Consider the following 26,348-nt stretch of genomic DNA (forward strand, 5'->3'; position numbering starts at 1 on the left):
TTTGCAAGTATTTTGTTGAGAAGTTTTGTGTTTGTGTTCATAGAGGAAAATGGTCTGCAGTTTGCTTCTTTTGTTGCATTCTTCTCCGGTTTTGGTATCAGGAATACTAGTTTCATAGAATGAGTCTGATAGTGTTCATTTTCTGAAGCACTGGTGTTATTTCTTCCGTAAAGACCTGGTAGAATTTGGAGTGAATCCATCCAATCCTGGGCTCTTCTTTGTTGGGAGACTTCATTACTGCTTCAATCTCATTACTTGGCATACATCTGTATAAGTTGTTTTTATTCTCTGATTTGATATTCATAGGTCATACATTTACCCACTTCTTCTAGATATTTACTCATTTCTTCTAGGTATTTACCCATTTCTTCTAGGTATTTACCCGTTTCTTCTAGGTTTTGCAATCTTTTGGAATATGAATTTTCAAAATATTCCCTTATGATCCTCCAAATTCCTTTAGTATCTGTTGTAATGTCACCTTTTATATCCTCAATCTTATTAATCTGGGTCTTCTCTTTCTTTCTTTTGGTTATTTGACTGAGGGTTTGTTAATCTTTCTTATCTTTCTAAAGAACTAACTCTTTGTTTTGTTGATTTTTTATATTGTTCTTTTAGTTTCATTTCCTTCATGTCCACCCTGATCTTTATTATTTCTTGCCACTTACTAATTTGGGGTTTGGCTTTTTCTTGTTTTTCTAAGAGCTTGAGGTGCATCATTAGGTTATTAATTTGAGATTTCTGTGATTTTTTTTTAAAGTAGGCACTCATTGCTATAAACCTCCTTGTTAGAACTGCTTTTGCTACATACCACAGTTTATGGCATGTTGCATTTTTGTTTTTACTTGTGATAGGAATTTTTAATTTCCCCCCTTGATCTCATCAGTGATCCACTGATACTCAAAAGTGTATTGTTCAGTCTCCATGTTTTTGTATTGTTTCTTTCATTTCTCTTGCTTTTGATGTCTAGTAAGATACAAAAAACTATTTCAATCTTCTTGTGTTTGTTAAGACTTGCTTTATGACCTAAAATATGATCTGCTTTGGAGACCATTTTATGGACTTCTGGGAAGACTGTACACTGCAGCTAATGGATGGAATATTCTGTAGCTGTCTGTTAAGTTCATTTGATCTATGGTGAAGTTTAACTCTGAAGTTGCTTTGTTGACTTTTTGTCTGGATGATCTAATTACTCATGACAGTGGGGTATTGAAGTCACACATTATTGTTTCTGGACCTCTCTGTGTCTTTATGTCTGTAGTGTTTGTTTTATGAAATTGGGTACACCAAAATTTGGTGCATATAAATTTACAATCATTGTATCTTCTCAATGGATTATTCCTTTATTAATATATAGTGACTTTCTTTATCTCTCCTGACTAATTTTGGCTTGAGGTCTACTTTATTAGATAAGAGAATAGCTACACCTGCTTGCTTTCACTTTCCACTTGCTTGGTATATCATTTTCCATCCTTTCACTTTCAGTCAGCATGTATCTCTGCCCGGGAGGTGTGTATCTTTTAGAGTACAAATAGCTGGATCTTTTTTTTTTTTTTTTAATCTAATCAGCCAATGTTCATTCTTTAATTGGAAAGTTAAGACTGTTTACATTTAGGGTTATTGTGGAGAGGTGTTTGTTCACTCTTGCAATTTTGTTTGCTTTTCTCTGGCTGATTTGAGTACTGTTTGCTCTTTTCTTTCTCTCTTGTTTCTTTTAGGAATTTGCTAGTTTACCAAGTTGGGCATTCTTTTCTTCTCCTCACTTGTTTATCTGTGCCTGTCCTGAAAGTTATACTTTCCTGACCTCTTGTGACTGTCCCTCTTCCTTATCAGTGTATAAGATTCCTTTGCACATCTTCTGCAATGTTGGCTTAGTGGTCATGCATTGCTTTAGTTGTGCTTATCATGGAAAGCCTTTATTTAGCCATCAATTTTGAAGGATAACCTTGCTGGATATAATAATCATGGTTGGCAGTTATTTACTTTAAGAACTTGAAACATATCATTCCACACTTTTAAGGTTTTTAGGATTTCTGCTGGGAGGTCTGATGTAATTCTGATGGATTTACATTTGCAAGTAAGTTGGCATTTTTATTTTGCAGCTTTCACTCTTCTTCATTAGCAGACTAAAATGTGGCATGGAAAGGTTCTTTTCTGGTCATGTCCATTTGAATTCCTAGATTTGGGAGATTTTCTGCTATAATTTCCTTGAATGGATTTTATATGCCTTTAGTTTACATTTCAGCTCCTTCTATCCCATGGGTTCTTAGGTTTGATCACTTGATCATGTCCTAGAGACCTTGAAAGTTGTGGTCATACCTGTTTGTTTAATTTTCTTTATTGCTGTCTGAATTAGTATTTCCTCAATCTTATCTTCAGTCTCCGATACAGTCTTTCTTCTGTTTGCTCTAGTCTATTGGTGATGCTTTCCACTCTGTTTTTTATTTAATTTGTTGAGTGTTTCATCTTTAACATTTCTGTCTTTCCCCCTCCCCAGGATCTCAATATCCTTGCTAATTTGCTCATTCAGATCCTGAATTGACTTCCTTATTTCATTCAGTTGTTTGTTTGAATCCTCTGTAAGGTCACTGATCATTTTAAAAAGTGGTCTTTTGAATTCTTTCCTGGCATTTCAGCTATTTCAGTATTTTTGAATTCAGTTATTGAAGAGTTATGAACTTGGAGGAATCATATTGCCTAGCTTTTTCCTATCTCTTGTGCTTCTAGGTTGTGATTTATGCATCTGTTGGGATGAATATCTCTCCCAATTTTATTCCCTTGACTTCTTAGTGACAGTTTTCTCTTAAGGGCTCACTTTTCAGCACCACTGAAAACTAACTGTCATAACAGCAACAACTGTGCTAAGCTGGTGCTGTATGACTGGTCTAATCAAATGTCTGTTGTCAGCACTTCAACTGCATTCACTCAGAAGCTTCCCTTCCTTGCATACCTGGAGCTGCTGTTTGCTCCAAGCTTGGCAGCTCCCTTCTTACTCCGTACTCCCCAGCCTAGTCACTAAAGGAGGAGCTGTGTCTTTAACAAACCTCTTACTGTATTTTTTTCTCCAGGCCAGGTTTGGAGACTTCTGCAGGGGTGGTGCCTTTTCCAAGTTGATTAATCACATCCTAGTTGAATTTTGGCTCTGGCAGAGTTGTGAAAAACATCTTAGCTCAAATCTCTTCCTGGAGACAGCTGGTGTTTCCGGAAGCTTGCCTGAGTCCACAGTCAGGGAGACCAGCAGATGGGCTTCCAGAGTCTGTCTCTGTCTGTCAGCTTCTCACAGATTGCCAAAGTTCAGCCCACCCTGCATGTCCACCGAGCCCTTCTCCCCAATAGTTTCTATCACACTGTGCATCAAATGGCAACTTGCTCCATATGGTTTAGCTCAGGTCACAGCAGGGTTCTCTCCACCATGGGGTTCATGCCAGCAGTCTCCCTCCACTATCCCCACCAAGCAGGGGATTCCCTCCCACCAGGTCTCATTCCTCCATCTGTTCCTGCATCTTCTGGGAGACCCAGTGTTTCTGATACAGGAGATTTCTTTATAAACCCTTTAGGACTTTGAGCTATTGTATTAGCAGTTTATTCCAGAGACTTCCTTTATTCAGTGCTTTTCAGTGTTTAAGAGGCCAGTTTCCTTTCCCTTCCCTTCTGTTAAAACACACACATACTACATATGAACATAGTGTGGTTGAGTATTAAAAACATACATCATACTTTATTCACAATATGATTTAGAGATTCAGATCTTACTTTATTTTTCACACTTATTCAATGCCATACTCTGCTCTATTTACCATTTATAAATTAGAGAAAAATAAGATAGGAGAAACTACATTCTTTCTTTGAGTACTCTAGTGTCTCAGAGTCATCTGGATAAACTTGATAAAATACAGGTTGCTGGACCTCATATCAAACTTTCTGAACAGTAACCCTGGAGAGGGTAGGGGGAGAGGGATTCAGGAGTTTGCATTTCCAACATGATCTCTGGGTGATTCTTCTGCATGCTGACAGTTGGGAGCTCCTGCTTCAGAGAGTGGACAGAATTTAGATGGAGAGGACATTGAGAGGGAGACTGGTGGGCACAAGATTGTTTGGATTTAAATCCAGGCTCTATTCCTCACTGGCTGCATGACTCCTCTTTGTAAGACTATAATATTTACCTCATTAGTGATTGTGGGGATTAAATGAGTAATAGTGTAGCATGTTTAAGTGCCTGAATATGTGGACATCATTCTATGGTAGGGAAAGGGAGCACACAAAGTTAACCAGATAGAAGTGGATGGGCCTCTGCGAGGGAGGGGAGCAGACCCATCTGTCAGGATCAGAGGGCTCAGGTCAGTGGTTTTCAAATTATGCTATACAGAAAAATTAACTGGGAAGCTTATTGAAAATTTACTGTCCCTTCAACAAAATTTCAGAAACCCTGGTTTAGAGAGAAGACTGGCACTTGAAGTTGAATGGTATTCTGGGATCTGACTGGGGCTGCAGAAGGCTTGGACACTAACTGCATATTTCATATCTGTCTTATTAGGTGTGTCCAGAAAGCAGCAGAAGTATCCGGGAGGTCCAGTGTGCATCCTATAACAACAAGCCATTCATGGGCCGGTTTTATGAATGGGAACCATTTGCAGAAGGTAAGACTAGACCCAGCCCTGTCTGGAGAAACTAGTTTTATTTGTTCTCTACTCTGTTGCTTTCTGGTTGATGCTGGAGGCATTAGGGTGACCCTGGAGGCATTGAGGTGACCCTGGCTGAAGTGTCAAAGGATCAGAAAGTATGACTCTAGGGCAAAGGCAATCTTAAGGGTTTTTACCAATGGTTCATAGCTGAGATGACACTTACACTATCCTCAACAATTTGGCATTGGCAGAAACAAGCAACATCAAAGGTGTCAGGGCCAGTGGGACAGAACAGGGTTTGTGGAATCAGCTGGGGCAGGAGTTAAAGCAAAGTATGAGTGGTGAGCAGGGATGCAGTTCCTTTTTTCCCTGCTACAAGAATGGTTGTGGGGGCTTAAGAGAACATGTCGAGTTGTAGAGTGATAATTGTGTCGTTTTCATATGTGGGGACCTCTTATGTTGTTTCCAAAGGTGAGGAGTTCAAGGTAAGCATTGCCCTTGGGACTAAGGTCCCCACCACTTCAAAATGACAGAAAATCCAGAGTTCGTAAATCTTGTCAGTACTGCTTTGCACACCAGAGTTGTTTTGCTTTGTTGAAATTCAGCTACAATGGATTTTGAAGTGCGAAGTCTTTAAATACTGAGATGTTTCTTATAATGATAGAGAAGGTAGATTCAGAAGTGACTTTGGGTTATGCAAAGCCTGTGGGGCTTCAATGCTTACAGCCCAAGTGGTTGGAAGCATAGTCCAGCTGTGCGTTTTGGGCCCAGCTGAAGAGCTTTGCCTGGACAGTGCTTCTTAGCATCAGCCCAGGGCTGGGACAGCTGGTGCTGACCAAACACGGAGTGTGGGGCTCGCCACTGCATCAAGGATCTGGAGAAACTGTCTTGGAATAGGGTTTAATAGTGACTCATGCTGACTGTATTGCAGAATCAATGCCCAGGGAGGCCAAACCATGAAAAGTAGCACTAAGCCCTAAGGATGGGGATGAGGGATTAATATCCCACTGCTCTAAAATTAGATGCAAAGTTAACCTGATATATCTTGTACATAGGTTTGGTTAGATTCTCAGAGTGGCCCTTTGAGCACAAAGTTGTTAAGAATGAACTTGACTAAAAAAATTGGGACTGTCAGCTCCAAACACAAAAGTTGTACAGATGGACCTTGAGCCAGCAATTTAGTTTTTATAAAATGTATCATGGTTTCATAAGATTGGAGGAAGCTGGGTGAGGGGCTTATAGGACCACTCTATGCTATCTTGGCAACTCTTATGTAAATCTGAAATGATTTCAAAATAGATTTTTTTAAGTGTTGTATTCCCAATTAGCTAGGTCTTACACAGCAAATTCAAAGACTTAGTGTGGAAGAATGCGTTGGGTTGAATAGTGCCTTCTCACTCGATTTGTGTCCTTTCAGGAACCATGGTATGTGACCTCTTTGAAAATTGGGTTTCAAAATTGGGTTGTTGCAGATGAACTAGGCTGAGTTCTCTTGATCTAGGATGATCTAGGATGACTGCTTTACTGATAAGAAGAGAGAAAAAGTCGCAGTCATTTAAGAGCACACCAAGTGAAGGCAGAGTTTGGAGTGGTGTGCCTAGGAGTCAGGTAGCACCAAGGATCGCTGTCAGCCACCTTGAATTCTGAAGAGGTGAGCAGGATCCTCCCCTAGAGCCTTTAAGGTGAGCATGGCCCAGCTGACAACTTGCTTTGGACTTCCAGCCTTCAGAACTGTGGGAATGAATTTCTACTGTGTTAAGCCTCTGCGATCGTGGCCTTTTGTCAGAGGTCTGGGAAACTAAAACAGAGAGGAAGGAGTTAATTGTGGATGATCAAGCTCCACCCATGCGGGAAATAGAGTTGGTCTGACCAGTGTCGGGAGATGCCTCAGAGAAGTGAGACACTCAGGCAAAGTGAGAACCATCTCGTGGATCAAGGTTGACCCAAGGCTTAGAGTCACTGAGGAGCCTTCTGTAAGTGCTGAGGCCTGGGACACATGCCAGAGTCTGTGACTCAGTCACTCTGAAATGCAGCCTGGGTGTGGATTTTTTTAAAAGATCCCAGGTAATCGTGACGGGTAGCTGGGGTTGTTGACAACTAATCCACGAGGAAGGCAGGATCCCAGGATAGCTCACAGACATGAGTGTTCTGTAAACCGTGAACTGTGTCCTTATGTCAGAACAATGCATGTGGTGGACGTTGGAGAAGTGACCCTGTGTTCTGTCCGAGCTGCATTCTTGTGTTATCTGTAGTTGCGGATAACGTGTGCTCTAGTGTGAATAACTAGGAGCAGGCTGAGTCCCCAGGAGAGCACTCTGCCCAGTGCATGGTGCCTGCCATTCCTCCCATCCCCACCAGGAGCTGAAGCTGTGTTACCGGATCTTCTCTGCGTGGTTACGGGAGGTCATCAGCCAGCTCCCTGCCCCAGACCTCTGCATGTTGTCATCGCCTTGGGACCCGGGGACTCAGGTCTAATATTTATAACTTTCTCCTGAGAGTACCAAGAACCCACTGTCCTTAATATTGTCATATTACCTCCATTCCCTATGAGGCCTGTGATTGTCTGGGTTAGAATGAGTCTATTTTTTCTATTTTCTGTCCTGATTCATTCTGGGATTTAAGCACAAGACCTGAGAGGATTCATTTGCTGAACATTACATCTAACTTAGTTTTCTTTTTTTTAAGAAAATTTCACGCATAGGCAAAAGTTAATAAGCTCCTGTTCACCCATCTCTTAATTGTAACAGTTATCAACTCATGGCCAATCATTTTTTATAAATACCCCTTCCACATTTTGGGAAAACATTTGAATTTATAGTACATAAGACCACTCATTGGCTTGACACATCAGTCATGTCTTAGTTGTACATGACAAAAACCTAAATACATTTAAAAAAAAAAAAGGTATTGTGTGGTCATACTACTGAGAAATCCAAAAGGTAGGCCGGGATTCAGATTTGGCCACCATCCAGGATGGCAGCAGCACCAGGACCCCATTCTTCTTGTCTTTCTTCTTCCTCAGGCAGGTGAGCAGATTTACCTGGCTTGAGCTGGCAGTATAGTGAGACAACTCTTTCTCTCTCTCACCTGGTGCTTTGAGTTGACTTATGTCTCCTCTTTCCCCAAAAGACATGTTAAAATCCTAATCCCTGGTACCTGTGAATGTGACTTTCTTTGGAAATAAAGAATCTTTACAGATAAAATCAAGATGTAAGTTAAGAAGGGGTCGAGACCAAGTGTAGTGGCTTGTGCCTATAATCCCAGCTACTCTGAAGGCAGAGCTAGGGAGGATCACATACTGAGGTCAGCCCCAGCAAAAAGTTACCAAGACCCCATCTCAGTCAGTGAGCTGTGTGTGTCAATGTTCGCCTGTCGTTCCAGCTATGAGGGAGGCATAAATAGGAGAGTTGTAATTTGAGTCCTACCCCAGGCCCAAACTCAGGACCCTATCTGAAAAAAAACTCAAGAAAGAAAAGGGCTGGGGGTCGTGACTTAAGTGATAAACCTGCCGAGCAAGCCCAGGCCCTGAGTTCAAAAACCAGTACCACCAAAAAAAGAGAAGAGGTCACAGTGGAGGAGCGTAGCCCCTCATCCTCTCTGACTGCTGTCCTAACAAGACAAGGGACGTGGAGAACACCGCATGAAGACAGACGAGGGGAAGACAGCATGGGAAGGTGGTGACAGGGATTGCAGTGATGCAGCTCTGCCAACAAGTACCAGAAGCAGAAAAAGTTCTGGAAAGAGCCTCCTTCCCAAAGGGACTTTGGAGGGAACATGACCCTGCCGACACCTGGATTCAGATTTGTGGCCCCCAGATCTGTGCAAGAACCAGTTTGTGGGGTGTGTTTCAGCAGCACTGGGAAACACACATACGCCTGACTGTTAGTCTCAGAACTGAGGTCACATGTGGGTCCCCTTCCCATCCCTGGACCTAAGTTTGAGGCACAGGTACTTGGGCTAGCTCAGGCCGTGGGACCAACCCTCCTGTGGGCTCCACACCCCTGAAGCAGAGCTTGAGAAGTGGGGGTTGGGAGAGGAGAAATCAGCAAATCTCAGCCTGTGCTCTTGACTGCACGCTCTTGAGACCCTTCGTGAGCTAATTAGAACCGTGATGTACAGTCACAGATTAATCAACAACGCTCCGTAACAGGATAGGAGGTTCAGTTGTCCTTCAGCGTGTCCCCTGACATTGGTACTTCTCACGTACCTGGAGGGAGGGAAGAAAGGGAGACAGGGTCACTGGAGGTGCGTTTAGTTTGGCTTCGTTTAAAAACTTCTTTTCTGCTGCTAAGATTGCTTTTTGATTTTCTTCTTCTTCCTCTTAAATGACTCTCAGGCTGAGTCATGGGAGAAGGCACAGCTGTCATTTGTGCAGGCGTTCACACGTCCTGGCTGGAGTTGTCACTGGCTCCTGGCCTTGCGTGGATGTCTGCTGCTAGCCACTTGTGTCCTCTCAGGGAAACGGCCACAGAAAACGGTGAGGCATACTGCAAGCTCTGATAAACACATCACTCTCTCCAGATGGTTCTTGGGCTTCTGGTTGCCCTTCCTGGATATGGTGACATCCTCAGACAACACCTGGTATGGTCCTCAGAGCCCTAGACCTAGACTGTAAAGAGGGTGGAAGGAAAATGGAGTGCCCAGGAGTCCTTGTTTACCAGGAGGAGGAGGGTTTGGATCTGTTGCCTCAGTCCACTCATCCACTTTCAAAACTGGCTTGGACAGGACATTATGTGGCCAGCGTAGCTAGAATGGAGCAGTCTAGCAGGAAGTCTTTGGTTCAGAGGCTGACACTGGGGGACATTTACAATGATCTCCTGTTATTCATGGGGGATGCTTCACAAGCCCCCAGAGAAGCCTGAAACCTCAGTAGTATCAAACCCCACAAATATTTGTTTTCCTAGAAATTCATACCTGTGATGATGCTTAATTTATAAATTATGCATAGTAAGAGATTAAAAATAATAAAACAGGAACATTATAACAGAGTAGTCATAGATTGTAGTGAAAATGTGTGACTGTGGTCTCTCTCCCAAAATATCTTATCGTTTTATAGGTCTTAGCACCCTCAACATGGGGCATTTTTTCTTAAGAGAACTTTGGCCTCATTATGCCTTTTATGGCTTCTCTTTGGCATAGCCAGATCACCAGCGTCTCCAGTCTTGTACTGTGGGGCCGTTATTAACTCAAACAAGGGTCACATGAGCACAAGCATGTGACACCATGTGACAGATGACCTGACAACTGAGACTGCTACTGACCAGCACGTGCATAGTGTGTGGCATGGGTGTGCCATGCAAGGACAGTTCATGTCCCAGGACAGGTGGAGAGGAACGATGTGAGGTTTCATCACACTACCAGGATGACAAGTGACTTAATGTTGATGAATTGTTGGCTTCTAGAACTTTCCATGTAGTATTTTTGGACCATGGTTGACCCTGGATGACTGAAACTGTGGAATGTGAAACCACAAATGAGGAGGGGATTGCTCTACCTGTTCTCGTGTACAGAGTTTCTGCTGGTGGCACTGGAGTGTAGACATTTTCTGGGTCACAGTAGGCTGTGCAAAATATCAGCCTTTTTTCTTTACTTTCTTTCTTTTTATTTATTTATTTGAGTTGCTGGAGATGAAGTCCAGGGCCTTATGCATGCTAGGCAGGCACCCTACCACTGTGCTACACTGCAGCCTGGATATCAGTCTTAATCTGTAACCCTGGGGCAGAGACAGATTTGTGTTTGAGTGGCTTAAGTGCACCGAGTGTCATGGAAGCTGACTTAAATGCTGAATAGAAATCTAAAAGCCAGAGGCGAGGCTGAGCCAGAAATTGAGCTTGCTGGCTGGTGCCATAACCAGGGCAACAGAATTAGTCAGGAGTGACTAGCTTATGCTGCAATAACAAAGGGCCCCCAGTTCTACTGACTTAACCTGGTGCAAGTTTCTTTTTGCTCTCCTACTTGAGTAGTGTAGTGTGTGTCCTGCTCACTGGGAACCCCAGGCTGAATCTCAACTCAGGCCTCCTCTGGGACACACCCAGCCAGGGAACAAGTGAGTCATACATCTGTCACTGTTTCCACTCACATCTCATTGGCCAAAGCGAGTCCCATGTCACATTTCAAAGGGAGCAAGGAGATACTCTCCCACTCTGTGCTCAGAATGAGGAGAAATGGCTGGGCACTAGTGGCTCATGCCTGTAATCCTAGCTACTTGGGAGGCTGAGATTTGGAGGATCATGGTTCGAGGCCATGATTTGGGAGAGTTCATCTCCAAAAACAACCAGAACAAAATGGACTGGAAGTGTGGCTCAAGCAGTAGGGCACCTGCTTTGCAAGTGCAAAGGCCTGAGTTTAAACTACAGTCCCAAAAAAAAAACCAAAACAAACAAACAAAAAACGAGGAGAAATGGGTTCTCTCCCTCTCTCCCTCTCTCTCTCCTTCCCTCTCTGTCTTTCTGTCTCTCTCTCTGTCCCCCAATTCCCAATGACCAGCACAGGCAGGACACTCGAATGAGTGTCCTCTATCAGGCTGCTCTCATGCACGATACTTTTGCTCCAGGAAATATAACAAAATGGCATAGTGTCTAATATCCTCGGGCTGAGGCACTTCCAGCACTTTCTCCCCCTTGGTTGAAGTTCTGTAGGGCAGTGATGGATGTTGATGGCCTGTTGCCCAGGGTGTGCTTATAATCCCAGAGCACCTGATAGAAGCACTACATCATTTCTCATATGTTTATTCTAAACATATAAGGTTTATATGTAAAGTTTATATGGCAAATAAAGTTCTCCTGACACACACTCCACAGTGAGTGCTATGGGCTACATGCTTGGTTCCTCTAAAATTCATGAATTAAACCCTAACCCCCATTGGGGCTGTATTTGGTGATGGGCCTATAGGAAAATACTTAAGGTCCAATGAGGGCCCTGATCCAGTAGGATTAGTGTCCTTATAAGAAGAGGAATAGACCCCAGAGATCTCTCTGTGAAGAGCTCTTGTGTGCACACAGCAAGATGGCAGTCACCTACAAGACAAGAGGAGAGGCCTTGGTATGAAGACCACCTCGCCAGCACCTTGGTCTTGGGCTTGCAGTCTCCAGAACTGTGATAAATAAATTTCTGTTGTTTACGCCACCTGGTCTGTGACATTTTGTTATGGAAGCCTGAGCTGACGAAGACAACAAAGATGAAACCAATTCTAGCTATAGAGCCCCTGCAATGTGCCTGGCATCCTTCCAGGTGCTGACTACACCAAGCCTGTCAGTGGCACTTGAGTTCGATACTAATGTCAGCCTTGTTTTATAGAAGAGAGGGACAGAGTAGTGAAAGACTTGCCCTGAGTCACCCAGCCAGCAATGATGGAGCCGGGTTCAAGCCCCAAATCTGGCTACAGAATCCTGACTTTCATGAATATGAACACGGCAAGAGTTCAAGGAGAGCGAGACTCAAGTAAATAAGACCCAATGTCCGTTCAAGAATATTCTAGTACTCTTACTCCATCACTCAGGAAGATAAAGAGGGTGGCCACAGAGAATAGCCATCTCTGTAAAACACTGCCATGAAGAAAGGTGTACTGAGAGTGTGTCCTGGTTTAAGGAGAAAGAGAAAGGTTTGTTTTGGATGGCAGGGAAATGAAAAGGCCTGTAGGTTGATAGAGGCTTGTTGGCGGGGTAAGGATTTCAGAAAAGAGAACCTATGGACCTTCCCTGCCCTAGAGGGAAAGAATCAGAGCAGGCATTTACGTTTCTCCTGCAGAATGTGTGTCGATGCTTCTTTGCAAACTGTATGGGTAGATTCTTCACCATTTAATAAAAATGGATTCAGTTGGGACTGGGGGTGTGGCTCTGTGGTAAAATGCTTGCCTAACAGGCAGGAGGCCTTGGGTTTCATCCTAGTACTGCAAAAAAAAAAAAAAAAAAAAAAAAAGTCATATTCAAGAGAAATGAAATGTGTCCATAAAAAAGATATGTTTAAAAATGTTCATGAAACTGTTTTTTGCAGTGCTGAGAATTGAACTCAGGGGCTTGCACATGCTATGCAAGTTCTTTACCACCGAGCTACACCCTTGGCCCCAAACTTCTTAACTAATAATTCCACACAAATATACACCAGCTGGACTCTGAATAAGTAAGTTATGCTGCGTTTGTACACTGGAATATTACTCAGCCATAAAAAGAGCACAATTCCCGTCCATATAAAAGCCTGGTGAACCCCACAGCATTATACCGAGTTAAGAAAGCAGAGACAGAGAGCGTACTGTCCGAGTCCACGCGTCTGCATGTCTTCTGGCAGGTGCAGAATCTAGAGTTATGTTTCATGTCTTTAAAGAAGACATGAAAGTAGCAGGAGGGACTCTATGGAAGGAGGGCCAAGCTAGGGTAAGGGAGACTGAATATCATCAAAGTTTGTATGAAACCTATTATTTTGCGCAATTAGCATATGCTAATTAAAAATAGCATAATAAATATTACATCTTAAAAATGGGCAAAGGACTCAAATAAGCATGTATTTTATTTTTGAATTAGCATCCATTAATAATCCAGGGGGGGTTCATTGTGACAACTGCATACATGGGAACAGTGTACCTAGAACAAGTTTATCCCTCCGTTGTATTCCTGTCTATCTATCTATCTATCCCCATATCTATATGCATCTGTATATAGACATTTCTCAAGGGAAGGCATACACAAGGCCAACAGATCTATGATCAAATGCTCGACATGCCTCATCACCAGGGAAATGTTAATTAAACCACAGTGAGCAGTCACCTAACACCTGAGGCATGGCTGTTACCAAAGGGTGAAGGGTAGGAAGCATTAGCACGGGGATGGGCCCTGCTACACTGTGGGTGGGAATGTGAGTTAGTACAGCCATTGTGGAAAACTGGAAGTTCTTCAAAAGACTAAAAATAGAATTACCTTGGACCCAGCAATCCCATCCCTGATTATATACTTAAAGGAATTGAAACCAGAATGTCAAAGAGCTTTCTGCACTCTGTGTTCACTGCAGCACTACTCATCACAGCCAAGATCAGAAACAAGCCAAATGCCCACATCATCAGATGAATAGATGGAAAATAAACGTAGTGTATATATATACATGGTGGAATACTATTCAGCCTTTAAAAAATGAAGTCCTGTCATTTGTGACAGCACAGATGGAATAGGAGAACAGTATGCTAAGTGGAACAAGCCAGGCACGGGAAGAAATGCCGTTCCATCTCACTTACATGTGGCCTCTAAAATTTAAACTCACCAAAGCAGAGTAGAGAGAGAAGTAGAATGGTGGTCACCAGAGTCTAGAGAAAAGCAAACTGTTGACCCAAGAGTGCAAAGTTTCAGTAGCCAGAAGCAGCAAGTCTTGGTCACCTGTTGCTGGCAAGTTGGCTACAGTCACCTTAATAACAATGTGTTGTGTGTTTCAAATTGCTGTTATGTGACTTACCTCACAGATGCTAAGTGTGTGAGTGACCTGATCCCTAGCCCCTTGTTTCACGACGTACAAGTGCATCAGAACATCACGGTTACCCCGTAAATAGTACAATTTTTACTTATCCTTAAAGATGAAAATTTTAAATGCACAGTATCATTTTTAGATTCATTTAGAACCCTAAGACTTTGCTGGGCCTGGAAATCCTCAGGTAGCTGAAAAATGTGAGGAAGCAAAGTGGACTTGGGTATTCATTATTTTTGTTGTTGTTTTCTTTTGTAAGCATCAGACATCAATTTTGGGTGTCTGAACATGAAAAGATTTTATTGGAAGGCTACCCCATAGTTCAGAGAACCAACAGAAAGTGTGGAAGGACAGAATCTGGAGAAGCTGTAGGGGTCCAGGTGGACAGAATGAGTGTCTCTCCTGTGCCACCCCTGCAAGGGAAAAGTCACAATGGCCTCTCCATCCAAGGTCAGAGTCCTGGAAGCCAGGCTTCTTGCTGGATTCCCTCCACCCCAGGCCTGCCCCATGGCCAGAATAGGCAGGGACACCCTGATTTGCAGTAGACCACACAGAGTGAGAGAAGAGATGCCTAAAAAAAGCAATCCAGTTGCTGTGCCTAAAGAAGGGAGCTTACACACTGGATGGCTCTGAATGACCAGGGTGCGTGACCAAAACTCGTAACAGTAAGTGTACCCACCTGGTTTGTCAGCTGTCATGTCACTGTTAGGTGTGGTGGGGGAGGAGGGAGCTTCTTAACCCCTTTGGGAGTTACTGGAATTGGAATATAGCATACAGGTGTCACCCTTTCATTCTTCTCATTGTGTTTGCCTTTCTGAAAGACTGTACATGGGCTGGTAGAGTGGCTCAAGTGGTAGAGCGCCTGCCTAGCAAGCCTGAGGCCCTGAATTCAAACCCCAGTGCCACCCCAGTCCACCAGCTCCAAATGAAGACCGTAGAGTTAGGCCTCCTATATCATGGCTTGGCTCTGTGTGGGTCCTTGCTCCCAGTCTCTTGGCTGGTATAATTGAGGCTGGACAGTGTGCATTTATACAGGGATGAGGGCCACAGTGTTCTGTGTTAGAGGTCAGCAATGACTCTTGTTTCCTTTCCACACTTCTCCCCTTCTCAATAGGATTATTCATGGCAATCCCCTGGAACACATCTGTTCCTTGACACCGCACTCTTTCTCTGTATCTGAAAAGGAGGTTGCAGGGTGGTGGTGGTGCACCCCTTAATCTTTTCACTGGGAAATTTAGGTTAAGGAAAACGAAAGGTTGTTTGAGGGAGAAAATTGCCCTGCTCTAGGGGATTCTGAAAGATGTAAACAATTCTTGTAACAGCAGTCTTTCTTGGCACTTGAACCAGTGTCATTCTGGATAATTAGCTAAGAAAGGCCTCAGGTTCTATTTCAACATCTAATAAACAGATTATTCTGAATCTGAATAATCCTAAGGAGTTGAAACCCAAGCGTAAGACTTAAACCCATTGCAAAATGTTAAATAGCCAGACCCAATCCTGCCGTTTCTCTCTCCCAAGAACTTGGTTTTCTCAAAGCTGCCTGGCACGGTCCAGGGAGTGTGGCAGCTGGGGTAGCAGGTGAGATGCCCACGGATGTGAGAATTGAGGCTCTGGAGGGCTGGATGAAACAGACAAATGTGAATCAATGAGAAGTTAGAGAGGTTAGTTAGCTCAGCCCGCTGGCTTGAGAGCCTCAGGGGCCACTGAAGAATCTCTCTGCCATTCCATTCCTTTAAAAACGAACAAATGCACTTTTCTATGAAGACCATCAAGATTTTTCCAAGAGATCCTGGGACTCCATATAACCTCTCTCTTCTGGAGAAATGTAGTACAGTTCTCCAGCCCTCGGAGCTGATGCCACTAGGTTGTAAATTGGCAGGGGCAGGTCCTGAAGAAGGCTGGGACGTTTTTGTCGCACCTTGCACGATATCCAGAGATCCATTATCTGACCAACACTCACATGATTTTAGAGCTAGAGGGTTTACAGCTAGAAGGAAATCAATGAATGTGCAAGTGATATTTCAACTGTAAATCCAGCCCCTCCCTTATGTGTTCATCGGACACTCTCCCCCGAAGCCGTTCCTGTCAGCCTTCATTTCTTAGAAATGCCAGTGAGCACATTCCATGAACCTGTGGACTTGCTTCCAAAGGACTGGGGAGAAGTCTGTCTTATGTCTGGAGTCAGAGGGTAGAAGAGAGGAGAGAACATGTGCTCTCCTTTCTCTCACCTGCACATCCGTCTCCGCACATTCTTATTATGTCATTATAGTTCACCTAAATGATTATTTATGGCCTGGCTACCCTTTGGAACATGTGGAACTAAACTTCCCGGTAACCCCTACCCCAGATACCTGCACTTTCACCCTGCGCCCTCTTTCCTTCAGCTGATCCCTGGGGTTCTGGAGAGGGCACGTGTTGTAACAAACAGGTCTCCTCAACAGTACCAGCTTGCCGTAAGTGTGATTCTGATGAGCTGGGATCAAGGACTGTCCTGGGGACATAGAGGAGATCTTACAAAGGCACAAGAAGGGTTGATGCCCGCATATATGCTGTTTTGAACCTGTCCTGTACAGATTGTCAGTTCTTCAAATCATAGTAACATAGGTAGCAATTAACCCTGATAATTGCTTGAAAATTTGGAATAGACCTGTAATCTTTATTGGACAGGGATGGGATGAGATTTATTTTTTTTGGCAGCACTGGAGTTTGAACTCAGGGTGTTAAGCTTGCTAGGCTGGTGCTCTCCCACTTGAGCCACACCTCCAGCCATTTTTGCTTTAGGTGTTTTCAATAAGGTCTTGAGTTTGTGCCTGGGTCAGCCTGGACCACAATCCTTCTGTTTATATTCCCACATAAATGGGATGACTGGGGTGCACCACCACACCCAGCCTCTAACGGTTGAGATGAGGTCCTGTGGGCTTTTGCCCAGGCTGGTCTGGAACTCTGATCCTTCTGATTTCCACCTCCTGAGTAGCTAGGATTACAGATGTGAGCCACCGTGCCCAGTGGGATGAGATTCTTAAATGTTCATAAAGTCTACCAAATATCATTTCATGTCTTACTACAAAGTCTTCTGATTTTCAAAATACAGTAATGATGGGGGATGTTGAAAATCAATATGATGTCATTGTGTGTTGTCTAACGTGTTCACATTTAAAACATAAATAAACCAAGCTGAGTGTAACTTTCCAAGAGAAGACTCAGGCTTGATGTAGTTACAGTTTTCCTGGGCATGGTGTCTAGAGATGGAGGAGCTAACTCGAGGCTCACTTAAGAAATGTCTACTTTCCTGGCTGCATGTGCAGCTGAATCTACTCAGCAAAATAAAATGGAGATAGAAGTAATTGTTTGTATCTGAATCATCCTGTTTCCAAGCCCAACTGTCTATAGCCATACCTGTAGTAAGCACTGTCAGATACCGAAGTCACACAAGATGTCATCACACCTTTCAGCTGCAAACCTAGGCTTCACCAGATACCTAGTGGCTGAGTCCATGTAGGCTACATTTTTCTCTAAGGTCACTAATTGTGACGTATGTTACCCTGAAATACAGGCTTTCATTCACACCATCTCTGTTGTACACGAGAGACGTCTCTGGGTTGTCACTTTGCCCTCTCTTTCCTGTCCCATGACTGCCATTACTCCTCCCATCACTCTTGGTTCCAGCATCATCCGCTGATCTTTGCATGGCCACTGAAGTTGACACACTTTTCTGGAGCTTTCTACACTAAGTCTGTGCATGGCACAGGTTTTAATGATTCCCTCCAGGCAAGAAGTGACCATCACTGTTTGGTGTATCACACTGTTCCAGTTCAGTGGATGGCACTTAGTGTTTGCATTTTTTTATTACTCTCTCTTTTGAGTTACCAAACACACACACACACACACACACACACACACACACACACACACACACCATCATATCATCATCACTTTGTAATTTTGTTGGCAAACTCATGTCCAATTATGTTTAAATGGTTCAGAAGCAAAACAGGGAAGAAGGACCTCCTATGAATTCTAGTTTTGACCTAAAGATTGCTGAAGTAGACATTGTTAAAATGTAAATGATTGATCATTGGCCAGCAACTCTGGAACAGGGCAACAGAACTTACAACTCAGTTGCTACTTAGTCACGAATAAGAAAAGTTTAGGGAAACAAAGTTTTGCCTTGTATTCAGTTGATCTGTGGATGCATTGTGAGGCCAGGCTGAGGACAGTGAGATGTCCTCATAGGACCAACACGTTTCCATTAGGAGGGACCAAAGTGGCAGTGTAGAGGGGTGGAGACAGCCAGGGATGGCAGGGGTGGGAAGCGCCAGGCAAGCCTCAACATGAGTTTTAAGTGAGGCTAGAAGTCAGCAACAGCATAGCAGCAAGGAATTAGCAGTACGATCATAGACTTCACATGCTTATTGGATTAATAGATTTTTGCTTTAACATTTTATCGTGTGAGCCATTATTTATTGGGCTGAATTGAGATTTGTCCAGGGGATTGATTTGAAGTTTGGATTCTTCCCAGGACACAGCCTTCATCTAAAGGCGTGCTCTAGCAAACTGTGCTAATTTCCATTGAGCGACCCTTTTAAAATAGGACAAACTTAAATAGGACAGTGGGACTTTGGGTTTGGGGAGGACTTGTGGCACATCAGTAATGACAGTACTGTCCCTACTGTGAACACAAGGCCTGCCCACCATCAGAAAAGGGAGAGAACGCAGGAGCAGACGCTTACATTCCAGGCAATTCGTGCACCCTCTTGATGCCAAGAACTAGAAGAGGGGAAGCACCTCAGTTGTGGACAGCCCAAATTCCATTTGTGTTCCAGGTTACAAAACAGCTCCTCGTGTAATAGCCTTGGCTGTGGTCCAGCAAGCATGTAGATATCAGCAGCTTTGTGTTCCTAATAGACCCCCATCAATCAGCCGTGACGCCCTGTCCTCCACCCAGTTGCCATGTTTGTTTAAGCCAGCTTTGAAGGTTGTAGAAATGGTGTTAGCAACCTGTCCTCCCACACTTGGTGATAAATGGCACCTTTGAAAAACCCTCCAGCAGCTTTATCGCTGCTGTGTGCAGTGGTCATCAGTCTCCTGTGTGGCATCTCCTCGTGGGGAGCGTGGGGTGTCGGGACCCACCCTGGCTGCCTGAGCCGCCTGAGCCTCTGCCTTTCTGAATCAGCTAGTGTCCTGTCTCATGGGACCTGGCAAAGGCCACACAAAGGCTGCCAAGTGAAACTGTGACTCAGGACTGGACAGGTGAATTCAAGTTCATACAGAATGAAAGGTGCACTTTTCCCCTAGACCACAGAGGTCTAGGCTACAAACTGTTGGCACTGATTCTCACAGCCACCCTAGGCTGTGTGTAGGAGATCCCCTTGGGGTAGCAGGAAAAGCCGTGGGCTGAGGACACAGCCCCTGGGCACAAGCCCCAGACCACAGTTTCTTATATAGAAAATGATGTGTACAGAGCACCTTGTGCAAATGTCATAAGCTCCACCTTTGACAACCAAGCGCCTGCTGCATGCTTGTCAGCCTCGCCTCCCAGAGTGAGGTGGGCTGGGCACATGTTGGGGGGGGATGGACATGCCAGGCGGAGGGAGGGGCACAGTGAAGCATTTGGGCAACAAGCACAGAGTGTGTCAGGGAGACTGGCCAGCCCATCTTGGGTGGAGCAGAGGTGTGTGAAGGAGAGGAGTGTTGGATAAGGTTGTCCTGGCAGCTCGAGGCCAGGTTGTAGGGGGCCTCAGATGGGAGGCAGGGGAGAGTGGACTTCATTTTTCAGGCAGCAAGGAGCAGGAGGGGTACACGATCACAGCTGAGCTTCAGGAAAAAATGAATCTGGCAGCAAAATGCTGTCAAACCTTTCTGGAATCAAAGGGGCATTGATGAATAAAAATTATAAAGTTTGGCTGTGGTGTTTTGAAACGTGTGCTGAGTGTGTAAGCCATCTATTATTTTTTTTTCTTCTTTATCATCAGCAGCCAAATTCCTTTTTCATTTTTATTCTCTGCTTCTTCATTCTCTTCTCGTTTGCCATATTCCTTCTCTCCCTCTTTCTTTCTTGGCTTCTCTTTCTTTGTTCTTTTCTTCCTTACTTACTTGCTCAATCACTCTTTATTCCTCTCCCATGTGTCATTCATGGTTGTGGTGTTTTGGGGGGGATCGTGTTTGGGGGCCCAGGGACTGAGTCCTTAGAGATTGCTTCAAGAAGGCCCAGCTGCTGGGAGTCTTGTGTCTAGTGCCCCAGCTGCAGCTGGTTCCATAACCGAAGGCAGTGAAATCATCCAGGTTTGGCTTTTATCAACCCCAGACAGACAGAGTAGAGGTATTTTGAATGAGTAGGTAAACTTGGTAATTCACTTAGTCAGGGTTTCTATAACTGAACTTTCTGGACTCATCACCAGAAGACTCAGTCCACTGTGATTCTTGGGTCAGGAAGAACAATGGACCATCCATGGAGTCTGTAGACATGTCCCGTGTAAGCTAACTTAAACATGTTTAGACCACAGGGGTTCATGGATGTCAGTTTCAGGCTTGTGCCTTGTGGGTTTCCCTGTGGGTCACTGGCACATCCTTTGGATGATCTATAAATTTGAAGAACGTGCATTTCAAGTTATGTGCATGGAAATCGGCCCTGTAATTTTTTGTTCTCCACTCCTTTGTGCATTTGCAGCAATGCTTGTTGACTAATTAAAAATTATTTTGTGTCTGCGATAAATGGCAGTCCAGAGGGAGAGAACATTCGGTGAGGTTTGCAAGTATGGCTAATGCATAGCGTGGCGTGTAAGACAGTGGGCAGGAAGCTCATATGACTCCATGGAGACGGGACTTGAGGGGAAGCTGGGAGCTCTATAAACATTTTTGTACTTGTGAATCCGGGAATTTGAGAAGGTTCCGGATGTATGCCTCAGGAATGTCAAGAGTCTGCTGTAAATCCAAATTTACAAAACAGATAAATTATTGAATGACTATTCAGATTGCAAAGCGATTTTTCATTTTGTTAAATATTTACTGCACGTTTACCCTAGAGAAGTCCTTGAGTAAATAGAGTCAGTATTTGATTTATAGAAATTCGGCACATACGGTGCTTTCTGGATGCACGTGTTTTGGTCGGTGGAATTCTCTTTCTGTATCTTAGAAAATTTTGAGATAATATTTCTCCATTTGAAATATCATTTGCGTATACGAAAGGGACTCGCTCAGTAGTTACAGATTTGCTTTTTTGCTGTGAGGAAGCTTGCATTGTGAATGACTAACTTTCAAGCTCATTCTCATTTGTGATGCTCCGTCATCACCACCTTCACTGACCTTTCACCTAGGCCCATGTTGAACAGCCACAAAGCCCTGACTCTCGGGCCTACCTGTTCCAGGACCACAGGCCTCAGTTTTCCCCCTCAGGAAAATGGGGACATTAGTTTTGTCCCCCCCAGAAGTGATAAAGAAAATGAAATTATTCCTGCACCTGGCACCTGCTCAATAAATACTGGCTGTGGCATTGTTCCTGATAATATTGTTATTTTTCTAGTGCCAAGGATGAGGTCAGTTAACTTAAGCTGTGCATTATTTTATCTCTAACGGAGTTTTTTTTTTTTTATTCAGCTTTTCACATTTTGATTTTGTTCTCTCTATACGCTGTTGTACATTTTCCAAAATGAGGAAATGTTTGGCATGTAACTTAAACAACTGGTGTCCGTCAGTCTCAGGAGGCCCTGCCTTATCTAGTATTTGGATTAAAAGTGTTTAAAGGTTCACTGATTTATAGCCTTATTCAGCTGTGCCATAGCCTGGTTTGTTTGTAAGAAAGAAGTAAAAAGGAGGAGAAAAAGAAGACAGGGAGCCATGTTACCCTTGTGTAAATGTTAGGTTGGTCCTGGTCACTGTCCTACTTTAAGAATCACCACTGTTCTGTCCATTGGTTCCAGCATATTCCATCCAAGCTCTGCTCCTGGACCTTATTATTATATTAAATGAACTCATTAATACAAAGCCTCCCAACTGGTTGGAAGGCCACTTCACTGGGTCCCTTGAATAGTTTAACATTTGTCATTTCATGGTATTGTTGACTTTTAGCTTGGCTGTCTCTTTCCGATCTAAACCAGAACAATTCACGTCTACACCACAGGGCTTGACCAGGTGTTGTCACCTCCTAAGGGCCTCTGAAACTCACCCCAAGTCAGCTACAGGCACCTGAGCTCGTCATTAACTGTGTTGCCTGAGGAATTCCTTGAAGCCCTAACTTTTCTCTTACACTGAAAACATTTCTAGTGGTTTCTCTTTACAAATTTTCTTCACTGCTACCATTGCAAGAATTATTTTTCACTCAGCTTTCTTTCCACCAGCGTGTTTAAAAGTGATGTATAGGTACACGCAGATCTCCACAAAGTCTTCATCTGAGACGTGCATTCTGTGCGTTTTAGGTTGACTGTGGCCAGTTAACCCTAAGTTGGGTTTGGGTTATGTCACTGCTATTGCTGTCAGTTATAGCAGGAAGATTTCCCAATACCTTCACTGATTATTGGTTATTATTATTATTTTGGTACCAGGGTTGAATGCAGGGCCTTCTGTGTGTTAGCGAGCACGCTACCACTGAGCTGCATTCCCAGTCCTTGGTTGTTTTGAGACAGGATCTTGCTGTGTGGCTCAGATTGGCCATGTAGCCTTGGATGGCTTTGAACTCTCTATCCTCTCGCTCCTAAGTGCTGGGATTGATTTTAGATTACTTTGAGTTTTACCGTTACCATCCACATTTTTTTCTCATTTGTACTTCAAACTTCTTCTTTGACAAGCATGAGAATTGACATTCCTACGAGTAGGCCTATTCCTGTTTAAAAGCATGATATTTGGACTGGCAGAGTGGCTCAAGTGGTAGCGTGTCTGCCTAGCAAGTGTGAGGCTCTGAGTTCAAACCCCAGTGCCACCAAAAAAAAAAGGATGATGTTTGGGTTAAAGTCATAGACGTAAATAAATTAATACCAAAAACTGATCACCTGAAAACTATGTCAGAGAAAATGAAATACTGGGAAAATAAAACTGTAAAGGCAGCCAGCCTGTGGGTGGTTGAATACAGCTTGCGTTGACAAAAGGAAATGGAAGACCGACTGTTCGTCGTTTTCTAAATATTTAGAATATTTAGAATTTATTTAGAAAATTGTCCTAGCGTCAAGAAAAACTGCATCTGATCTTATTACATCCCACAGTGTTTTCATAACAACCTGCAGATCCAGACTTCACCCATCACTAGGTCTGTAATAAGCATTATGGGATGATATTAAGATTCTTACATTCTTCTCTGATATGCAGGAGGATATTTTTAAATTTAGATGTTTTATTTCCAAAGCAGTTCCAGACACTGTCCGAAAAAGCCATCAAGCTTTGGGTGATGGCAAGGTACAGTGGTATTCTTGGAAGAAGCCTTCGGGTGCAAAACCTAACATCAGATAAAGACTTCAAAAAGAACCTTTCGCACAGCACACATAATTTGCTAAAAACCATCATGCACGGTTTTGAAACAAGAACGACCCCTTGCCCCCAGGAGTCAAGGCCACTGTGGGGCGGGCGCCAAAGGGACGGCTGCATATTTCAAATGCTCTGAGCGGCTGGAGTTGGTACAGCTCTTCCTGGGTTGATAAACTCTGCTACATGTGGAGTTCAAGAAGGAATTTTTAACTCTTCTGTGTTGAAAAATGAATGATTTCCATGACTGAGGGTTAACACTCCCTAGAATCATCTGAGAAAATGTTGTCAGAGGAAATTGACTCTTTTTTGTATTTGAGTACATTTATGCACTGTGTGCAACACGATTTAGGTGATAAAAAGGAATCACACCAGTCCAGCTGGAGGCGTGGAACAAGCTGCAAAGCACCTGCCTCACAAGCATGAAGCCCTGAGTTCAAACCCCAGTACCACCAAAAAAATTTTGAAAATTAAAAAAGGAATCAATCCACTGTAAATGATGTGAAAAGACAGAAAGACACATTGGAAACTTTCTTATTATGCCATTTTTTATTCCTTTTGGAAGAAAGCATCCTGACAGCAAAGAGGCAGTGGCAGCCAGGAGCCTGTACCTATTTGATTTGGCAGTGTGGACAATGATTCTTTCTGAGAATCTGTGATCTAAAACCCTGCGATAGCAGGTGGAAACCTTCATACACATGATCTGATTAACTCCCTCCTTGTACACAGGGGAAACTGAGGCCTGGAGGTATCTGAAGGCCTGCTGGTCTCAAAGCACCAAGGGAAGGTGGGAGTGGATAAGCTCCCTGACTTCTCTTATCAGCCCTGCTCTTGCAGATCAGTCCCAGCTGAAAGCCAGGGGCCAACGCTCCTTTCTGAGGCATACAGCAGGGTAAATAAAGTCAGAGGATAGATCTGGAAAGGTAGACGGGACAACCAGCATGGCAGTGGCCTCCACGTGGAAGAGCTCCATCTGCTCAGTGAGCTTCACCTTCAATAATCACATTTAAAATACTGCCTGTCTGAATGTGTGACTTGTTTTTTTTTTTTTATTTTTATTTTATTTCTTTTGCTTGTTTTTTTGAGACGAAGTCTTGCCATAGCCCAGGCTGGCCTTGAACTCGAAATGTTCTTGCCTCAGCCTCCTAGTGCTGAGATTCCAGGTGTGTACCGTACCACCGTGCCCTGCTGAAACTGATCTAAACAGCAAGACTGCTGGGAGCACTTGTGGTTTCTGGATTCAGGCTTCCCGCACAGTAATACCATGACTTCCGGGGATCCTCAGTCTTCTTCCTAAATCAAAAAGAAAGTCGTGAACATACATGGAAATGTGATAGTGAAACCCCCTGTACAACTAATACATGCTAACGAAATGTTTAAAAAGAAACAGCCTTTCAATGGAAGGCCCCTACTGGCAGGGGTCTGTATTTATTCATTGACATTGCAGTGGTGGAATGGCCTTGGCCTTGTGTATGTTAGTCAAAGGCTTTGTCTCTGAACCTTCCACCTCCACCCCCACCCCGCCCTCAAGGTCTCTATTGCTGCTTTTTGTTTTTTCAGTACTGGGGTTTGAACTCAGGGCTTTCTGCTTGGTAAGCAGGCAGACTTGGGCCCCTCCCCCAGCCCTTTTCACTCTGGTTATTTTGGACACAGGGTCTCACTTTCTGCCCAGGCCAGCCTGGACCTTGATCGTCCTCCTTTATACTTCCTGTCATTGCTGGGATGACAGGCATCTGCCACTACACCCAGCTGTTGTCTGTCGAAATGAAGTCTCCCGAACTTTTTGCCTGGGCTGGCCCAGAAATGAATGCAATCCTCTTTATCTCAGCCTCCCAAGTTGCTAGGATTACAGGTGTGAGCCCTCAGCCCCCAGCTATTACTGCTGCATCAACCTTCGCCAATACTGCAATAAATAAATAAATTAATAATAAGGTTAGTCCTGTCTTCCTGAATATTGCTGGGATTTTGAGTTTGAGCTTTGGTTCTGAGCTGGACACTGAATGAGACATTTCTCAGGGTGCCACCTTGGGTTCTTTCAGTTGCCCCCAAGTCACTGATCTCCCTGCCAGTGCTATCCTCTATCAACAGAACCCAGTGGCTCCCAGCCTTGTGGTGCCCCGCACTCAGGGTCTTTCCTGAGGACCCCTTGGACACTCACACATGTGCTACTTAGGAAGGCTACCCCACTCACCTGTGGGAGGTGGGAATGGGGTAAATTCTCTTCCTTTCTCCCCTCTGGATGGACTGTCCTGGGTCATAGCAGTTCATGGAGCTTCTGGGAATATGGAAGCATGATGGTCAGAGACAGACGGCAAGCAGAGAGCAGCCTGGGAATCACCCCATTCCCCTTCCCCTCACTCCTTCCCTCCTGCTCTCCTTTTCCCTCCCATCTGAGTAAGGTAGTAGTTCTGCTTCAGGGAACCCAGGCCAAGATGGATTCCAGGGCCATGCCTTTGTAGGTTCTCTTCTGAGGTCCAAGTTCAAAGGACTGAGTAGGCAGTTGTTAAAGGAGCCCAGAAGACAGTAAGTGTACTAACCAACCATGTAATCACTACAGGCACGTGGACCTCCATTTCACTCTGAGGATAGTTAAACCATGATCCATACTAAGAGCAGAGATTGGTGTGTAGACCTCTTCCTACCTTATCTGACACCTTCTCGACCTTTGTGTGGGACTCATCCCTTTCTTCAACCCAGGACATGTCTTTAGTCTGTCCACAAGGATGGAGTGATCCAGGTTCATTCTTCTATTTTTCTAGCTGAACAATCCTTTGCTGTAGAAGAATCCAGAATGAGATGATGGCACCAGAACCTGGGGGTGTGTCCACATGTCCTCAC

The 26,348-nt window shown here is 44.0% G+C and overlaps 1 protein-coding gene and 1 long non-coding RNA gene across 2 annotated transcripts in view; one reads left to right on the forward strand and one right to left on the reverse strand.

The window, feature by feature from the left end:
• Positions 1 to 26,348, forward strand: part of Thsd4 (thrombospondin type 1 domain containing 4) — a 552,173-nt gene that overhangs the window by 125,236 nt on the left and 400,589 nt on the right. Inside the window, exon 6 of the mRNA XM_074061754.1 lies at positions 4,532 to 4,634. Coding sequence (XP_073917855.1) covers positions 4,532 to 4,634 — 103 coding nt within the window. The remainder of the gene's footprint in view (positions 1 to 4,531; positions 4,635 to 26,348) is intronic.
• On the reverse strand, positions 24,038 to 25,862 carry LOC141419211 (uncharacterized). Its single transcript, XR_012443874.1, has 2 exons — positions 25,702 to 25,862; positions 24,038 to 24,803 (listed from the first exon to the last, which is right to left on the reverse strand). It is a non-coding gene; the product is annotated as an uncharacterized lncRNA (long non-coding RNA).

This window comes from Castor canadensis, chromosome 19 (genome assembly GCF_047511655.1).
Source record: "Castor canadensis chromosome 19, mCasCan1.hap1v2, whole genome shotgun sequence".
NCBI classification, from domain to species: domain Eukaryota; kingdom Metazoa; phylum Chordata; class Mammalia; order Rodentia; family Castoridae; genus Castor; species Castor canadensis.